Here is a 20089-nt window from a genome sequence, read left to right as displayed (position 1 = left end):
GTGTTCCAGTTTCTCTCTGCAGGTTAAACGTATCAGGAAACCAGCTGGAGTGACTATAAACACTAATCAGCCCATTCGTCTCCAGATTATCGACGTTGTCTGTGTTGCTATGGTGACCAGCCGTCTGCGCTGATCTTCAGGGTTAAAGGGTGAATCAGCAGTTCTACATTAACTCCAGCGTTTAAGACCATTTACTGTTAAAGCTTTTATTTATTCTAGTTTATAAAAATCCCTTTTTCTTTTTTTCTGACAATGAGACACTTTTCATTTGCCTTTATACCACTTAATCGTTCAGTCTAATCATAAAGCAGGAAAAGATGAAAATGCTTCCAAGACGTGTTTGGTGTCTGACGTTTGCCTCTTTAGTTCTAGAGCTGGAGCTAAAGTATGGCATTAGCAGTTAGCAGTAGCTGAGTGGACTGCTCAGAACGACAGCGTAGCAGAGAAACCCGCCCATTCGACTTGACACCCTTTTACCATTTCACGTTTGGATAACTTTTATTAGAATTTTCCACGGAACACCTGCAAAAACAATCACACCAGTCTGTCTTCATGTGGTTGTGTAACATTACAACATGGAATAGTCACTGTAATCATGATGTGGAGGGGCTGCATAGAAATGACTGCAAGGAATCACTGCTATGAGAAATCAGAGCGTATATCACTGCTCTCTGAACTAAACCTTGTAGCTTCATTTTTTGTCGTTTTTCAGTTTCTGGCGTCATTTGAAAGTGCTTGTTGTCCTTTCTATTGCATGTAAATTTCATGATGAATGGACCAAAAAAATTGCCTCAAAATGACTTGAAAAATCCATCTGGTTCCATTGACTTACATTAAAAATAAAGTAAGTTTTTTGCTTCTCCTGTAAAGTTACCATTTTGGAGATTCGAGGTTTTGTTCCAACAACAAGTAATATGGTATATTTCAGAACAGAATATTGAACATAAACATGTGCAGTATATCTAATTTATAGTTTACTGGGGCTCCTGGCTCATGGGGGCCCTGCGCCTAATGTAAAGACTGTGCGAAGACCCTCAGCATCCTTCACATCTTTCTCTCTCTCTCCTTCATAGAGTTTGACTGTTGTGAAGGTGATATCTTGCTCCTATTGGACTCCTCTGGAAGCATCACCACTTACGAATTTTCCCGCCTGCTGGGCTTCCTGACAGACTTGCTCCGCCCCTTCCTGTTGGGGCGTGGCCAGGTGAGAGTAGGTATGGTGCTGGTGGGCACTGAGCCGCAGATGGAGTTTAGCTTTGATGCCTACAACTCCCAGAATGCCCTGCAGGAGGCGTTGCTGAGAACACAGCAGCTCCGCGGCGACACCAACACTGAAGCTGCGCTGCTATTGGCTCAGAGGTTACTACGCCGACCACCAGGGCACATCTATCCACCCAGGGTTCTGCTGTGGCTAACCGATGGGGTGAAGCCAGGCAACGTGGACGGACCAATGGCGGTGCTGCGTCAGGAGGGCGTGTCTGTGCTGGCAGTTTCTACTGGACAAGGTAATTACCAGGTGCTCCATGGCGCTGTGAGTCCTCCCACTGAGGCGCACCTGTACTTCATAGACATCGATGACATCGGCATCATCACTGAAGATCTGAGGGAAGCCATCATAGGTGAGATAGACCGAGAGACTCGTGAAAACAGAAGAGACAACATAAAACTACATTTCCCATATAAAATTCCCGTGTCAATGCTCCGCCCACATTTCTTTCTTTTTAAATGAGAACTGAAAATACTATGTAATTAAACAGTTTAGATGTAATCAAAGCGGTTTGGTATGAAACGCTCGGTTCTAGATAAACGTACCGAGTCAGAACCGTTCCCAGTGGTGGTGATGGGAACCAGACGTCCCTCTAAAAGCTCCTACAGAAAGTTCCTACATGAACTGGTTCTGAATTCACTGCCTGATGACTGAGACGCTGTTTTATGAGAGTTTAGAGAACTTCAACTCCATTCATGGTGGAGGGAGACATGCAGGGCGCTGTGCGGCAAAATAGTCCCCAAAGAAAACTCATTATTCCAGATTTTCCACTGTTTTCCTTCATCAACATTCCATATAAGCTCAGAAGACTCGTGTAGGTTCTCTGGTGGTTCTGGATGGTAAATAAAGGGTCTATATCTGTGTTGTAGTGAGTTACGGTTTAGCCTTTCAAATTTAGTCACCATTTCCTTTCTGTGTTTATTTACATTATGTTTTGTTGTTGACAGCATCTGTACTGCGTTGTGATTGGTCACTCATTGGTCATCTGACTTTTGAGCTTTAGCGATTTTATAGACCAAAATAATCCCAAAAGGCGAGACAAACGCAGCCGTATATAAATCAGCTGCGGTGTTTACAGTTGTTGGATTTATGTTGAAGTTCGACTGCAGGTCTATACGTTACTCCGGACTTGTGTAATGTTTTGACCCGATACTTTTGTACTTTTACTCAGGCTGTTTTATTTGAAAGTACTTTTACTTGAGTACTGATTTAGGCTCTTTCCTGTGACATTGCATTAGCTGCGTTTTGAAAAGCTGCAGTGGCGCTTGGATGATGCACGGGCTGGCATTCACCCTAATGTTATGATTTATTTATTTTTAATGAAAATGTGAAAAAAGTGAAAATCATCACGTTACATTTTGCACTGGAGCTATAAGGCTAACATAATGAATGCTAAGCATAACCAAGCAGACCAGACATCTTTGTCTTCCAGGGACTGTCCCAGTTTTTAGTCCCTGGCTGGAGATGTGCCTAGAAATGTCTCGAATTAAAAACACAGCAGAAAGTTTTGGCCAGCAGAGGGCGCTGCTGCTGATCTCTACTGACCACTTCTGCCACTCGCTGGCCTAGGTTCACAGAACACTGCTGTGTAAAACTCCACCAAAAGCTCGCAGGATGGAGTGGGTGGAGACGGGTGTCAGGGCTGATGTGTGACAGAAGGATAGCAGCAAGAGTGAAAGGGAAGGTCTACAAGACAGCAGTGCGTCCTGCTATGATGTTTGGTTTGGAGACTGTGGCTCTGTCTAAAAGACAGGAGGCTGAGCTGGAGGTGGCGGAGATGAAGATGCTGAGATTTTCGTTGGGAGTGACGAGGCTGTACAAGATTAGAAACGAGCAGATCAGAGGGACGGTGAAGGTGGAGCAGTTTGGAGATAAAGCCAGAGAGGCCAGGTTGAGATGGTTTGGACATGTGTTGAGGAGGAATAGTGGATATATTGGGCAAAGAATGTTGGAGATGGAGCTGCCGGGTAGAAGGAGAAGAGGTAGACCTCAGAGAAGGTTTATGGATGTAGTGAAGGTGGACCTGGAGATGGTTGGTGTGAAAGTAGAGGAGGCAGTGGATAGGGCAAGATGGAGGCAGATGATCCGCTGTGGCGACCCCTAAAGGGAGCAGCCGAAAGAAGAAGATTTTAATTTATTTACTGAGCGTTCCAGAGTTGACCACCTTCCCTCTCCATGGTAGCTACTGTATGATTTTCCGACTCTGATTTTCTGAAAGTTTACCCAAAGTTAGTACCCAGTTTTATCAATTGACCTTCACCATTTATTGCACGACAACAGTTATCATGGTCCAAATACAGGAAACTTGGACTGACCCCCTTTTTTATTTCATAAATGAAAACATTATAGATTTTAATGATGTGTTGACCGGCGACCTGGAAATGTCCCCATTTTTCATTTCATAAATATGGTCACCTTAACCTGTGAAAGCTCATCCAACCTCACAACAGTAGCTGCTGAAGCATAGATTTGTGGGCGGAGCCTAGATAGGCCAATTACAATGGCAATTTACTTTTCTGAGTATCATAAAATGCTAATAAGTTTACCTCTGATTTGGTATATTGGGCGTATATAAGGACGTCTGTCAGTTCCATGTTAGTCATTAACATCTAGTCGCTAATTCTGTTTGGGAGTTTAATCTCATTCTGCTGGGCTGGTTCAGCTCCTGTTCTGCTTTACTGGTTCTGACAGAGCTTTAGCCTTTGATTTTAGACCCAAAGGATCCAAAAACCCAAGATTAAACTTCAGATGGAGGCTGGATGCGCTAAGAAGCTCTCCTGGACTATGCTTGCAGCAGCTTTCTGAAGCAGGTGGCCTCCATCGGCAAACGTTTGAACCTCCTTCAGGCTTTTCTAGACAGCCGCCTTCTGATGGGTCTTCTGAATCAGATGTGACAGGATGCTAAGTTGTTAACTGAGGCTCCCTCCGTGCTGCCAATCACACATCTGCGTCTGTGATTTATTTATAGTGCAGCAGATGGTGCGCTAACCTGAATAAACTCCAGCTCCGTGCAGCCACATCAAAACACACCCAGCCCAATAAATTAGTGTAGATTTACTTTAATAAGGCCGCACTGAATTCAGGACCCTGGGGATGAGCTGGAACTTTGCCCACCGCCGCTTCTCAAAGTACTGGAGCGAAGACCACCACTTTCTGATCGAGTTCAGGAGGCCTGCATTGAAAAGAAGCTAAACCACACAGAGCGCTAACCAACATGAACAGAACCAATCAGACTCTCCCGTTCAGCTGGGAGGCGGGAGTTCAGTGAGAGCAGCTGCAGCTCACTAATCCGGTAAAACTGTTTCAATATGATACACAAACTGAAGCACTGGGTCAGTTCACGTTTCTAAATGTCAGTTTTAATATTTCGCACTGACACTTTGATAGACTAACCTCGCTATCGCACTTACCTCATTTGGTGCAGACCTGTAGAACTTAATCCAGTCTGTTCTGACGTGTGAACAGTTTTGGGCCAAATGCTTCGAAAAAGTAGGTCTTCAGCAACAGCATATTCCATTATAATATTCAAATTAAAATAAATACATAATTCAGAATGTTATTTTGGCCATCACCGCCCACTTCAGGCCACTGCTGCACTCATAATCCCGCTGCTGTTCCCATAATCCCATTGCCCTTTCATCCCCTAAGACAACAGTTTACTATATCCCAATAACCAAATCCTACAACTTTGACTTTTAAGTGAGCAGCTCTGTGATTTTCAGTTAGATAGGTATGGAAATTGCCACAGAATGCATGCACGAGTCCAGTAATCACCAAAAAATGAGCTTATCACTCGTGAACATGTGCACTACTCAGTACCACTGAGATTAATAACTGATCACATTGATTTATCAGTCTACTCAGGCTTTAGCAGAGCTCAGTAACACTGAGATTAATAACCGATCACATTGATTTATCAGTCTACTCAGACTTTAGCAGAGCTCAGTACCACTGAGATTAATAACTGATCACATTGATTTATCAGTCTACTCAGGCTTTAGCAGAGCTCAGTAACACTGAGATTAATAACTGATCACATTGATTTATCAGTCTACTCAGGTTTTAGCAGAGCTCAGTAACGCTGAGATTAATAACCGATCACATTGATTTATCAGTCTACTCAGACTTTAGCAGAGCTCAGTAATGCTGAGATTAATAACCGATCACATTGATTTATCAGTCTACTCAGGCTTTAGCAGAGCTCAGTAACGCTGAGATTAATAACTGATCACATTGATTTATCAGTCTACTCAGACTTTAGCAGAGCTCAGTAACGCTGAGATTAATAACTGATCACATTGATTTATCAGTCTACTCAGGCTTTAGCAGAGCTCAGTAACACTGAGATTAATAACCGATCACATTGATTTATCAGTCTACTCAGGCTTTAGCAGAGCTCAGTAACACTGAGATTAATAACCGATCACATTGATTTATCAGTCTACTCAGACTTTAGCAGAGCTCAGTAATGCTGAGATTAATAACCGATCACATTGATTTATCAGTCTACTCAGGCTTTAGCAGAGCTCAGTAATGCTGAGATTAATAACTGATCACATTGATTTATCAGTCTACTCAGGCTTTAGCAGAGCTCAGTAACACTGAGATTAATAACAGATCACATTGATTTATCAGTCTACTCAGACTTTAGCAGAGCTCAGTAACACTGAGATTAATAACCGATCACATTGATTTATCAGTCTACTCGGGCTTTAGCAGAGCTCAGTAACGCTGAGATTAATAACCGATCACATTGATTTATCAGTCTACTCAGGCTTTAGCAGAGCTCAGTAACGCTGAGATTAATAACTGATCACATTGATTTATCAGTCTACTCAGACTTTAGCAGAGCTCAGTAACGCTGAGATTAATAACCGATCACATTGATTTATCAGTCTACTCAGGCTTTAGCAGAGCTCAGTAACACTGAGATTAATAACCGATCACATTGATTTATCAGTCTACTCAGGCTTTAGCAGAGCTCAGTAACGCTGAGATTAATAACCGATCACATTGATTTATCAGTCTACTCAGACTTTAGCAGAGCTCAGTAACGCTGAGATTAATAACCGATCACATTGATTTATCAGTCTACTCAGGCTTTAGCAGAGCTCAGTAACGCTGAGATTAATAACTGATCACATTGATTTATCAGTCTACTCAGGCTTTAGCAGAGCTCAGTAACGCTGAGATTAATAACTGATCACATTGATTTATCAGTCTACTCAGACTTTAGCAGAGCTCAGTAACGCTGAGATTAATAACCGATCACATTGATTTATCAGTCTACTCAGACTTTAGCAGAGCTCAGTAACGCTGAGATTAATAACCGATCACATTGATTTATCAGTCTACTCAGGCTTTAGCAGAGCTCAGTAACGCTGAGATTAATAACCGATCACATTGATTTATCAGTCTACTCAGGCTTTAGCAGAGCTCAGTAACGCTGAGATTAATAACCGATCACATTGATTTATCAGTCTACTCGGGCTTTAGCAGAGCTCAGTAACGCTGAGATTAATAACCGATCACATTGATTTATCAGTCTACTCAGGCTTTAGCAGAGCTCAGTAACGCTGAGATTAATAACCGATCACATTGATTTATCAGTCTACTCAGGCTTTAGCAGAGCTCAGTAACGCTGAGATTAATAACCGATCACATTGATTTATCAGTCTACTCAGGCTTTAGCAGAGCTCAGTAACGCTGAGATTAATAACCGATCACATTGATTTATCAGTCTACTCAGGCTTTAGCAGAGCTCAGTAACGCTGAGATTAATAACCGATCACATTGATTTATCAGTCTACTCAGACTTTAGCAGAGCTCAGTAACGCTGAGATTAATAACCGATCACATTGATTTATCAGTCTACTCAGACTTTAGCAGAGCTCAGTAACACTGAGATTAATAACCGATCACATTGATTTATCAGTCTACTCAGGCTTTAGCAGAGCTCAGTAACGCTGAGATTAATAACTGATCACATTGATTTATCAGTCTACTCAGGCTTTAGCAGAGCTCAGTAACGCTGAGATTAATAACCGATCACATTGATTTATCAGTCTACTCAGACTTTAGCAGAGATCAGTAACGCTGAGATTAATAACTGATCACATTGATTTATCAGTCTACTCAGGCTTTAGCAGAGCTCAGTAACACTGAGATTAATAACCGATCACATTGATTTATCAGTCTACTCAGGCTTTAGCAGAGCTCAGTAACACTGAGATTAATAACTGATCACATTGATTTATCAGTCTACTCAGGCTTTAGCAGAGCTCAGTAACACTGAGATTAATAACCGATCACATTGATTTATCAGTCTACTCAGGCTTTAGCAGAGCTCAGTAATGCTGAGATTAATAACTGATCACATTGATTTATCAGTCTACTCAGACTTTAGCAGAGCTCAGTAACGCTGAGATTAATAACCGATCACATTGATTTATCAGTCTACTCAGACTTTAGCAGAGCTCAGTAACACTGAGATTAATAACTGATCACATTGATTTATCAGTCTACTCAGGCTTTAGCAGAGCTCAGTAACACTGAGATTAATAACCGATCACATTGATTTATCAGTCTACTCAGGCTTTAGCAGAGCTCAGTAACACTGAGATTAATAACCGATCACATTGATTTATCAGTCTACTCAGACTTTAGCAGAGCTCAGTAACGCTGAGATTAATAACTGATCACATTGATTTATCAGTCTACTCAGACTTTAGCAGAGCTCAGTAACACTGAGATTAATAACTGATCACATTGATTTATCAGTCTACTCAGGCTTTAGCAGAGCTCAGTAACACTGAGATTAATAACTGATCACATTGATTTATCAGTCTACTCAGGCTTTAGCAGAGCTCAGTAACACTGAGATTAATAACCGATCACATTGATTTATCAGTCTACTCAGGCTTTAGCAGAGCTCAGTAACACTGAGATTAATAACTGATCACATTGATTTATCAGTCTACTCAGGCTTTAGCAGAGCTCAGTAACACTGAGATTAATAACTGATCACATTGATTAATCAGTCTACTCAGGCTTTAGCAGAGCTCAGTAACGCTGAGATTAATAACCGATCACATTGATTTATCAGTCTACTCAGACTTTAGCAGAGCTCAGTAACGCTGAGATTAATAACCGATCACATTGATTTATCAGTCTACTCAGACTTTAGCAGAGCTCAGTAACGCTGAGATTAATAACCGATCACATTGATTTATCAGTCTACTCAGGCTTTAGCAGAGCTCAGTAACGCTGAGATTAATAACTGATCACATTGATTTATCAGTCTACTCAGACTTTAGCAGAGATCAGTAACGCTGAGATTAATAACTGATCACATTGATTTATCAGTCTACTCAGGCTTTAGCAGAGCTCAGTAACGCTGAGATTAATAACTGATCACATTGATTTATCAGTCTACTCAGACTTTAGCAGAGCTCAGTAACGCTGAGATTAATAACCGATCACATTGATTTATCAGTCTACTCAGGCTTTAGCAGAGCTCAGTAATGCTGAGATTAATAACTGATCACATTGATTTATCAGTCTACTCAGGCTTTAGCAGAGCTCAGTAACGCTGAGATTAATAACTGATCACATTGATTTATCAGTCTACTCAGACTTTAGCAGAGCTCAGTAACACTGAGATTAATAACTGATCACATTGATTTATCAGTCTACTCAGGCTTTAGCAGAGCTCAGTAACGCTGAGATTAATAACTGATCACATTGATTTATCAGTCTACTCAGGCTTTATTATTGCTTTGTTTTGTGATACACATCGACATTTCGTGTCTCTATTTTACTTTTTCTCTTCTTATTTTGACGTTTTCATGGGTTTTGAGGTTTGATTACATCCCTGCAAAGTTTCTGTCTGAACCCTGTGTGTACTTTGGTCCACTTTACTGTTGTGGTGTGAAACTAACCAAAACAAATGAAATATAGACGATATAGACTGGACTGTTAGCGTTACGAGGGCAATTTTCACAGAGAGCAGATGTCTCTCGCTAATATGGATGCCATCATGATGCATCCTTTGATCAGAGCGCTGAAGTAAGATCACAGCGCTGCTGTGATGAAGGCTATGCTAAAATCACAGTGGCTGTCAAGCGTGGACAAACAATGGGCTACTTCATTCTTCAGTCGCTGCTCTTTTGCCACTCATGCAATTTTATGGTATTAGCATTAACCCTCTGGGGTCCATGAACTCCCCCACACATCAGATTCTTTGTTTCTGTATCTGGTTCTGTGTCTTTGTGATGATCCAGCTCAGAAATCCAGTTCAAACCCTTCCTGAATCCGCAGAGCCACCCAGAGACTCACATCCGGAGTTATGAGCCTATGAAGAGGGGCTGAGATTCATGACTGGTGGATTTGTGTGTCCGTCTACGTCAAACTCAAAGAGGCAGATTGTGACACACTGTGAAGCAGTTAGGTCGCCTCCTCTGTTAGCCATGCTAGCCTTTCTTCCTCTCTTCCTCAGAGCTGATCCGCGTGGAGCGTCTGCAGGTGCGAGACGTGACTACCCACAGTGCCTTGCTGCAGTGGCGGCCCGTTCTGGTCGGTGGTTTGGGACACTATGAGCTGCGTTACAGTTCTGACACTGAGGAGCGAAGACTGACCCTGCAGGCCGAGCAGAGCTGGACGGAGCTCACCGACCTGCAGCCGGACACTCGCTACACAGCCTGGCTCACACCACACACACCGCTGCAGCGCAGAAACACACTGACCACCAGCTTCTCTACACTGACCGGTAAGAGGGGTGGGGGAGAGAGAGAGAAACTGCATGAGGAGAGAAAGAGAGAGAGAATGTGATTAAGGTGAGAGTGGGAGAGAGAGAGAGAGAGAGAGAGAGAGAGAGAGAGAGAGAAATGTAGAGCGCTATAGAAAGAGAGAGTGAAAGATAATAGAGCGGAGAAAAAAGAAATAGAGAAAGAGATACAGAGAGAGAGAGAGAGATACAGAGAGAGATACAGAGAGAGATACAGAGAGAGAGACAGAGAGAGAGAGAGAGAGAGAGAGAGACAGAGAGAGAGATACAGAGAGAGAGATACAGAGAGAGAGAGAGAGAGAGATACAGAGAGAGAGAGAGAGAGAGAGAGAGAGAGAGATACAGAGAGAGAGAGAGAGAGATACAGAGAGAGAGAGAGAGAGAGAGAGAGAGAGATACAGAGAGAGAGAGAGAGAGAGAGAGAGAGAGAGAGATACAGAGAGAGAGATACACGGAGATAGACCATCTGTGTCTTCCTCCCTCCCTACTTCATCATCCACCCTCCATCATCCTCCTTCCTCCCTCCATCATTATCCTCTTCTCTCCTTCATCATCCTCCCTCCATCACTTAATATCTGCCTTTTCTTCTCTCTGTCTTCTGTGTATTGTAGAAGTGTTGAGTCCGGTGTCGGTGACCGTGTCGGAGTCCGGAGTGGACCGTGTGCATGTGAGCTGGACGCCGCTGCAGCCGAGCCGTGTTTTGCGCTACTTGGTGGAGTTTGGGCCGATTCCTCGTGGGGACGTGCGAGCAGTGACCCTAACAGGGAGAGAGAGCAGCACACTGCTGACCCAGTTACAGCCGCACACTCAGTACCTCATCACGGTGACCGCTGTTCACTCCTCCGGCCAGCAGAGGGCCATGTCCGTCAGAGCCTGCACTCAGGAAGGTGAGGGGGGCCGGACTGTTCCCTGACCTCCAGCCCACGGCTGCCCCGATTAAAGCTGAGCCTCCTGGATTAATGAATCGATTTAATGTGAATTAAACTGATTTAATGAATTAGGTTTAAGTGACTATTCTTTAGAGCCCTGGTGAGCAGCGTTAGTGAGTAAAGCTTTCTGGTTCTGTTTCAGTTCTGCCAGGCCTGGTTGACCTCCAGTTGACCCCTGTGGGGTCGGACTCGGTGAAGGTGGACTGGAGAGGTCACAGTGAGGCGGCCGGGCTGAGGGGGTACTGGGTGAGGTGGGAGACCGGAGAGCACTCATCATTATCGCCGCCATCCTCGAGGTACCTGCCCGCTCAGTCTCTCTCCACCGTCCTCACACACCTCAGCCCTGCCACGCGAGTGTGTGTGTCGCCGGTGTACAGGACGGCGCGGGGGGAGGGGCTCTGCTGTACCGCACACACACTCACAGGTGCGTGTGAATTGCAGATTTCAGTGTTTGAAGGTGACCTATTACACTTTCCCAGTTTTCCCCTTTCCTTCAGCGTCCCAGAGCTCAGCGTTCCCTCCAGAGGGAGGAACTCTCTCCCACAGAACCCACTTTTCTCAGCTGCCTGAAACGCCTCGTTGGAATTCCAGCCCTTTTCCTTTGTTATAAGATGACATCATCTCGTAACGCAGTCCTTACTGCCTGCCTACCGGCGAGCTCGGCACACGGGCAGTGAGGACTGTGTTACGAGATGAGGCAGAACCCAACAGCCACAGCGGTTTGCTGTTCCGTCCGTCAAATAACCAGAGCAGAGCGGGCGAGCTGACCAGTCAGAGCGCTGGAGAAATCGGTCACTGCTGTGTTAATGACATACCTGTCCTGAGGAGCGAAGTCTGGAGAGGTCAGACAGTTTTACTCTCTTATATCATCAGAAATCAAGGTATCAAGGTACAAACAGTGTAAACGTTCCCTCAAAGGTTCTACAACGGTTCTAAGGTCTGATTGTGGAGCTTAAATCAGTTCCTCCAGGTGAAAAGTTGGTATTTGTTCCTTTTCATAACCGAATGTTTTAAAACAGAGCAGTAGAGTAAAAGCCTGGAGGCGGGGCGAGGCGGGGTGTGTGGAGTCAGTCCAGCTTAGAACAGATCATTTCAGTGGATTATGGTTCAGTTATGTTCCCTGACTAAAGGGATGGAGATGGAGGCTTGAGGGTTCCACCCCAGTGACGAGAGGGGAACTGCCCCAGAGACAGTCTAGTACCTTTAGGTACTAGGTACTTTAAAAGGGTTCTGCTATTGTTACAAGTTTGACTTCGTAACAGTACCAGAAGACTTTTTGGTGCTATATAGAACCATTTTCTGCACTAAAGAACCCTTGAAGAACCATCTTGTGTGTGTCCATTCATCATGAAATTTTCACACGAGAAAGTGCCGACATATTTACACCAATCAGGCGTGACGTTCTGACCACCTCCTCGTTTCTACACTCACTGTCCACTTTATCAGCTCCACTTACTGTATAGCTGCACTCTGTAGTTCTACAGTTACAGACTGTAGTCCATCTGTTTCTCTGATACTCTGTTACCCTGTTCTTCAGTGGTCAGGACCCCCATGGACCCTCACAGAGCAGGTACTGTTTGGGTGGTCGGTCATTCTCAGCACTGCAGTAACACTGACGTGGTGGTGGTGTGTTAGTGTGTGTTGTGCTGGTCTGAGTGGATCAGACACAGCAGTGCTGCTGGAGTTTTTAAACACCTCAGTGTCGCTGCTGGACTGAGAATAGTCCACCAACCAAAAATATCCAGCCAGCGGCGTCCTGTGGGCAGCGTCCTGTGGGCGGCGTCCTGTGACCACTGATGAAGGACTAGAGGATGACCAACACAAACTGTGCAGCAGCAGATGAGCTGTCGTCTCTGACTTTACATCTACAAGGTGGACCGACAAGGTAGGAGTGTCTAATAGAGTGGACAGTGAGTGGACACAGTGTTTAAAACTCCAGCAGCACTGCTGTGTCTGATCCACTCAGACCAGCACAACACACACTAACACACCACCACCAAGTCAGTGTCACTGCAGTGCTGAGAATGACCCACCACCCAAATAGTACCTGCTCTGTGAGGGTCCATGGGGGTCCTGACCTCTGAAGAACAGGGTAACAGAGTATCAGAGAAACAGATGGACTCCAGTCTGTATCTGTATATATCACCGCTGTCAGAACAAAACCTGGTATCTTCATTTTTGCTGTTTCTCAGTTTTTTACATTATTTTGAAATTGTCTGTTGTTCTTTACATTGCGTGTAAATTTCATGATGAATGGACCAAAAGAAACGGCTCAAAATGACTTGGAAAATGTTCTGGTTCCACTCACTTCCATTAAAGGGAAAGTGGGTTTTTTCCTTCTCCTGTTAAGTTCCCATTCTGGAGCTTTATCTCTCCCGACAGCAGTGATACATGTAAACTGTTGTTATTACACAGACATACTTAAATGGACCTACAGAGTAAACGTCTGTCCTGTAATCTGAGCTGTTCACTGCAGTACTGAAGGTAATGATGCTGTAGAGGATTAAACTGAAGTACTCAGTGCTGCTTTAAACTCCTTCTGGCTTGTTGTTCTCACACACGCAGCGCTTGACTGCGCCACCCTGAGAGCTCTGCTTTTAATGAAGTGCCGTTCGCTTTATGTAACGCTCTCTCCTGCATCTCTCCGACAGCAGCTGCTGCTCCGTGGGGTTAGAGATGTTTCCGGAGGGAGGAGGAGGAGGAGGAGAGCATCACTGGAGAATCTGGATCGTTCTCACATCAAACACTTATCAGAAGCTGCTTTCAGCGCCGCGTTTAACTCGTACATATCTCTGCTGTGCTGAGCTAAAGGGACACTCCAGCGTTTCTCGGCCTGACCTCTGCGGCGTCTGCAGTGTACAGCCCACTATCACAGGTTTCCCTGAACCGCCTCAAAAAACTGACTCAAATAATGGACGTCAGTGGGCAGCTGCTGAAATTAAAAGAAAGTGTTTAAAATACACCGATCAGGCGTAACATCATGACCACCTCCTCGTTTCTACACTCACTGTCCACTTTATCAGCTCCACTTACTGTATAGCTGCTCTCTGTAGTTCTACAGTTACAGACTGTAGTCCATCTGTTTCTCTGATACTCTGTTACCCTGTTCTTCAGTGGTCAGGACCCCCATGGACCCTCACAGAGCAGGTACTGTTTGGGTGGTGGGTCATTCTCAGCATTGCAGTAACACTGACGTGCTGCTGGAGTTTTTAAACACCATGTCCACTCACTGTCCACTCTATTAGACGACCGCTCATCTGCTGCTGCACAGTTTGTATTGGTCATCCTCTAGTCCTTCATCAGTGGTTACAGGACGCTATTGGCTGGATATTTTTGGTTGGTGGACTATTTTCAGTCCAGCAGCGACACTGAGGTGTTTAAAAACTCCAGCAGCACTGCTGTGTCTGATCCACTCAGACCAGCGCAACACACACTAACACACCACCACCACGTCAGTGTTACTGCAGTGCTGAGAATGACCCACCACCCAAATAGTACCTGCTCTGTGAGGGTCCGTGGGGGTCTGTTACTTTTTAAAAATTAAAAAAAAAGATTTGTGCTCAAATCTGAGCAAAGAATGTGATTAATCGCTATTAATTATGTGAATTGTTTGACAGCCCTGATAAAATCCCAGTATTCCTGGTTATTTGAGAGTATTTTTAAAATGTGGTCAAATCTCTGTAAATGACCAGCAAATATCTTAAAGTCTCGTGATACATTTGTGCCATATCTGCTGGAATTCTGCAGCTGCCCACGGACGAGGCGGTCAGCTCTCTCTTCTTTCCTGAGTTTGGGGAAAGTCGCTGTCTGTGCTGATCTGTCGTGGTTTAGCCTGGAAAACACTGCGTGTTCCTTTGAGATGGTGGAGAAGAGGCTCCAAGGAGGAAGAAGAGGAAGAAAGCGAGGCATCGAGTCGCCTTGATGAGAACAGCTTCAGCTCAGTCATGGAGGCGTGATGGGGTCAGGAGGTCAGACAGGTCCAGATCAATCACCGCTGTCCTGCACAGGCACTGATAAGTGTCTCCTGCCTGATTGATTTCTGTTAACTGCACTTAATCACAAAAACACACACAAACACAAAGACAACACCAGCTTGCACACACTGCCACCCAGTGGCCATTCGCTGCACTACAGCCAATGGAGATTTAGTAACCTTGCCAAATTCATGATGTTTGTTTTTATTTTATCTGTAATCACTTCCAAAAAGGGGGTCATTGTCACACAGTTTGTGGATTTGAAATGTAATTTAATATAATAAATGTGTCTAAGTACATTAAATTATGCTATGGCATTTGGTGAACATGCAAATGTTTCTGTACATGGCAATGAAAAAAGGACAGTCTTCATGCATCTTTAGACAATCGACAGATTTTAATTTGAAATTATACCTGTTTTTCTACCAGTATATGAAAACACCCTTGGAATTAAATCCTGTACAAACTTAACAGCAGTTTTAATTAAACAAAGGGGTTCTCTGACTTTTGCACAGTGCTTTAGGCCCATATTATATTAAAAACTCCTTATTTTACCATTGTGTCATTCGTGCTCTTGCTCTCTGGCGCCCTCTGGTGTTCCACTGTCCTTGCTGCGTCCCTGCAGCTGACCTTCAGTGCCCACACCTGCACCATAGCTATTAGCTTTTTGCGCAGCTTGCCATGCCCCAGAGCCACCACCAGGGGGCTGAAGCCCACAAACAGCGAGGCTGAAAACTGCGAGACGGTCAGCAAGTCCTCTGTATGCCTCCCGCCATCATAGTTATAATACGTCACCGCGGCAACCTGCATTACCCAGCAGGCCACGAACAGAGTCACCAGCGCCATGATCACGTGACCCGCCTTCCTCTCGTTGCTCACGTGAGCCGCCACTGTGTTCTCAGGTCCTGAAGTGACGGCCCGGATGTGCTTAGCCAGGGAGTGCAGGGTTGCCAGATTGGTTCCCACCATTAGCAGCAAGGGCAGAACCTCGTTTAGAGCCAATGAGACGGAGGCGAACGTGGAGCCCTGGTCCTTTGATGGGAAGTCCCACGTGCAGCCCAGCAGGGGGCGTGTAGTGCAGCTAATCACCATCACTTCAATCGTAACATTTCCGCGCACGTGAGTCGTGTAGACCAACGCTGGCAACGAAAACACCAAATTGGCGCCCCACACTAGCCCCAAAGTGCCCCAGACCCGCATGCGGTCCCGCCTCAGCGCCTGCGGGCCCGTACTGACCCGTCTGCGCTTCAGGGTGGTGTAGTGGAAGACGCTGAGGGTGAGGGTGGCCCAGCAGCCCACCGCACGCCACCACACCCACAGCAGCATGAAGACGCGACACCAGCCTGCATCCAGATATATGTTCAGGCCCAGGTCGGAGATGAAGATGGGCACGGTGCGGAACACCGAGGTCAGCAGGTTGGCCAGGGAAAGGTTCAGCAGGATGATGTCCGACGGGGGCAGGTGGTGGGAGGGACTGTCCAGAGCACACTGGAACACCTGGAAGACGGAAAAAAATGGAAAATCTGAAACATGCTGGAATTGGCTTATAGCATACGAATTCCACAAATTGTGTGGAAAAAGCAGATGCTAAATTTTCACTCCATATGGAATTTGTGTTTTTATGTAGAAGAGGATACACTAGATAGACAAAAGTATTGGGACACACTCCCTAGTTATTGAGTTCAGGTCTTTTAGCCACACCTCTTCCTAACAGGTGGATCAAATTAAGCACGTAGTCTTACAGTCTCGATAGACAAACAAAGGCAGTAGAGGATCACACTGAAGAGCTCAAACGTGGCTCTGTCTTTGAAGTTTCTGTCCTGCTAGATCTGCCCCTGACAACTGTAAGTGCTATTATTGTGAAATGGAAGCGTCTAGGAGCAACAACAGCTCAGCCACGAAGAGGTAGAGCACGGAAACTCACAGAGTGGGCCGCTGAGTGCTGAAGTGCACAGTGTCTATCCTCTTTTAAATCATCAGTAAAGAGTTCCAAACAGCAACATCAGCAAAAGAACTGTGTATCAGGAGCTTCAGAAAATGGGTTTCCATGGCTGAGCAGCTGCACACCAGCCTAGGATCAAAATGCACAGTGCCAACGGGTCTGGGTTTGGCGAATGCCAGGAGAACGTTACCTGCCTCACTGCACTGTGCCAGCTGTAAAGTTTGGTGGAGGAGGGATGATGATATGGGGCTGTTTTTCAGGAGACTAGAACCCTTAGTTCCAGTGAAGGGAAACATTAATGTCTCAGCAGAACCAAGAGATTTTGGACAATTATACAGTTCCAACTTTGTGGAACAGTTTGGGGAAGAACCCTTGCTGTTCCAGCAGGACTGCGACCCAGAGCACAAAGCAGCTCCATAAAGTCATGACTGGGTGAGTTTGGTGTGGAAGAACTTGACTGACCCTCACAGAGTCCTGACCTCAACCCCATCCAACACCTTATGGATGAGCTAGAATGGAGATTGTGAGCCAGGTCCTCTCGTCCAATATCAGTGTCTGACCTCACAAATGCTCTTCTGGATGAACGGGCAGAAATTCCCACAGACACATTCCAAACTCTTGTAGAAGCTTCCCAGAAGAGTTGATGTATTTTAGAGTGGGGCTTCATTCTGTTCTACAAATTGAGGGTGAAGTTGTTCACAGCGGTGCTTTTAGCAGATGAAGCTGGCGCGGCCGGATTTGGTGTGAATGTGTTAAAGTTCTGGCCTTGACTGCAGAGATAATGATAATAAATGGGCTGCAAACCTTTTAAAAAGGCATATAAACGCTGCAGTGCTAGCCTAATTTACCCAATGCACAGCCGTGAGAGCATTAAACAAACATTTAGCGCATTATGCTAATGCTGTGGGGCTGTTTCCTGTGCTTCTGTGTTTTGGATCCAGTGCTGTCTCCGCCTTTTTAAAGGTTTGGCTTGTTTATTATCTCTGTCGCTGTATTTCTGCCCATTACACTGACCCTGTGTGTGGTGTTGGCGCGAGCGCTGAGGGCTAATACAGGGATTACAGTCACTCAGGCCCCTGCCGGCCCACCCACAGACGGATTAGCGCCGACTGCTTCTGATTGTTTACACACCTAGAGAATTATTACTCTCCGACAAATCCGGCCCCACAGAGCGGAGCTGAAATCAATGCCCTTCGCCTCTGTCCACTCAGTACTGACCACGTCAAAACACCACAGAGAGCACCAGGAATAAAGAATCCGTGTGTATTCAGCTGATAAATTCCTATCAGACAATTTTGTTTAAATCACTTTTATATCACAATTAATAATTAGTCTTCCTGAGCCCTTAAACTGCAGGCTTATTATGCAGTTATTCATCTAATTATTCACTACAAATTGATCAGTATCAGCTATTAATTATTCAGTGTCTACTATGAATTATTGAGTGTCTACTATGAATTATTCAGTAACTACTATGAATTATTTGGTACTGTTCAGATTTGTAATACGCAGATTAAACCGTGCTGATTGACAGACTCATCTGTATTTCTGTTTTCTTACCGCGTAGATGACCAGGACATTTCCCACAATGCCTGAGAACACCAGAATCCCGAACAGAATGGCGTCTACTGTCAGTGCCCTCGTCATTTTTGTCCTTTATCCTTTTAATTTCCTTCTTCTACATTCATCCCTTTCTCCTCGTCCGTTCCGTACATCTTAAATGTGTGTGTGCTGCAGCTCCTGACACTCTGCCCAACCGCAATGACTTTACGTTTATACAAACTCCCTGGACCCACACAAGTCCCATCCCTGCTGACCATCACACTCTTCAGGGGCAATTTAACCCCAATATCAGTTCCTAGGCAGCCGTAGCCTGGGACTGCTATCCCAAAACAGTCGCAGCCTCAAGGGCATCATCACATGGTGACTTGACCTTTTTTCCCTGGGAAAGTTCACTGACTTTTCAGAAATTCTGCATAATTAACTGGTTCAGATGTAAACAGAGTGGTTCTGAGCGGTTCGGTGTGAAACGTTCGGTTCGAGATAAACGTACTGAGTCTGTTCCCAGTGGCGGTGATGGGAACCAGACGTCCCTCTAAAAGCTCCTACAGAAAGTTCCTACATGAACTGGTTCTGAATTCACTGCCTGATGACTGAGACGCTGTTTTATGAGAGTTTAGAGAACTTCAACTCCATTCATGGTGGAGGGAGACATGCAGGGCGCTGTGCGGCAAAATAGTCCCCAAAGAAAACTCAGTATTCCAGATTTTCCACTATTTTCCATCATCAACATTCCACATAAGCTCAGGAGAATCGTGTAGGTTCTCTGGAGGTTCTGGATGGTAAATAAAGTGTCTATATCTGTGTTGTAGTCATGGCGACGCCTGGTTCCCATCACCACCACTGTAAAGATGTCTGGACCGTTTCACACCAAGCAGCTCTGGATCTTGTTATGGGGGAATTTTCAAAAGTTTACACTGGAAATTTGAGGCTATTTTTGCTTTAAAAAGTCACACGCTGGATTTGCTGGTATGTATAAAGGGAAAGTTGGCTGTAGCTACTGCAGTTCATGTCTGTAGTAACAGGGAGTCATACAGTGTCAGAAACCACAGTCGAGTCTATTAGACACTGAACAACTTCACACAGTCTGATTTAGGCCTGCAGGTAGCACCGTGCTAATTAGTGGGCTATACGCTTCCATGCTTTAGCTGCATGAGCCTCCAGACGGCGCTGCTTTAACACCAGGAACCCAGACAGCAGCGTATGTGGGTCCACTGGCCTGATAACGTGGCGCCCGCTGACTATATGACACTGGTGGACCACCATCGGACCACCCAGATTACTGTCCTGCGTCCGGTTCTGTCTAGTTTTTAATCTCGTCCAACCTTGCCTTCAGAATAAGAGTCCTTACAGGAAAATCCCAACTAATAAATCCTGCAGAATTGAACACGCTACTTGTTCTGTTTTGGATGCTGGTATGCTGGCCAACCAGCATGACCATGCTGGGTGACCTGCTAAACCAGCACCAGACCAACATAAACCAGTTTAGACCTGATTTTTATTTTGGAAAAACGAACTAAGACGAATATTAGAGAGAAAATATTGAACGACTAGGCCGGATAAATAAATAAAATCATGACGTTGTTGTGCTAGATTGGTTACAGCTGTATAACCGGCTTTATTTATGATATT

General features: G+C 44.9%; 2 protein-coding genes across 4 annotated transcripts in view; one reads left to right on the top strand and one right to left on the bottom strand.

The window, feature by feature from the left end:
* The window catches only part of LOC108415398 (von Willebrand factor A domain-containing protein 1-like), a 27097-nt gene extending 11638 nt beyond the window's left edge, over window positions 1-15459 (top strand). The window contains exons 2-6 of one of the 3 annotated variants that reach the window (XM_017688435.2): window positions 1074-1619; window positions 9765-10034; window positions 10664-10939; window positions 11124-11405; window positions 14729-15459. In XM_017688435.2, the coding sequence (XP_017543924.2) occupies window positions 1074-1619; window positions 9765-10034; window positions 10664-10939; window positions 11124-11405; window positions 14729-14769 (1415 nt within the window). In that variant the 3' untranslated portion in view covers window positions 14770-15459. Of the gene's footprint in view, window positions 1-1073; window positions 1620-9764; window positions 10035-10663; window positions 10940-11123; window positions 11406-13632; window positions 14042-14728 lie in introns of those variants that run through there. The other 2 variants (XM_017688437.2, XM_017688436.2) reach the window with 2 other exon arrangements.
* Window positions 15460-15486: 27 nt separating this feature from the next.
* Window positions 15487-18544, bottom strand: LOC108415400 (olfactory receptor class A-like protein 4). The gene is made up of 2 exons (XM_017688441.2): window positions 18458-18544; window positions 15487-16452 (listed from the first exon to the last, which is right to left on the bottom strand). The coding sequence occupies exons 1-2, from the start codon at window positions 18542-18544 to the stop codon at window positions 15502-15504; spliced, it is 1038 nt and encodes a 345-aa protein (XP_017543930.1). The 3' UTR covers window positions 15487-15501.
* Between the last annotated feature and the right edge of the window lie 1545 nt (window positions 18545-20089).

Source organism: Pygocentrus nattereri, chromosome 21 (genome assembly GCF_015220715.1).
Source record: "Pygocentrus nattereri isolate fPygNat1 chromosome 21, fPygNat1.pri, whole genome shotgun sequence".
In the NCBI taxonomy this organism is placed as follows: domain Eukaryota; kingdom Metazoa; phylum Chordata; class Actinopteri; order Characiformes; family Serrasalmidae; genus Pygocentrus; species Pygocentrus nattereri.
This window is presented reverse-complemented; position numbering and strand designations above follow the sequence as displayed.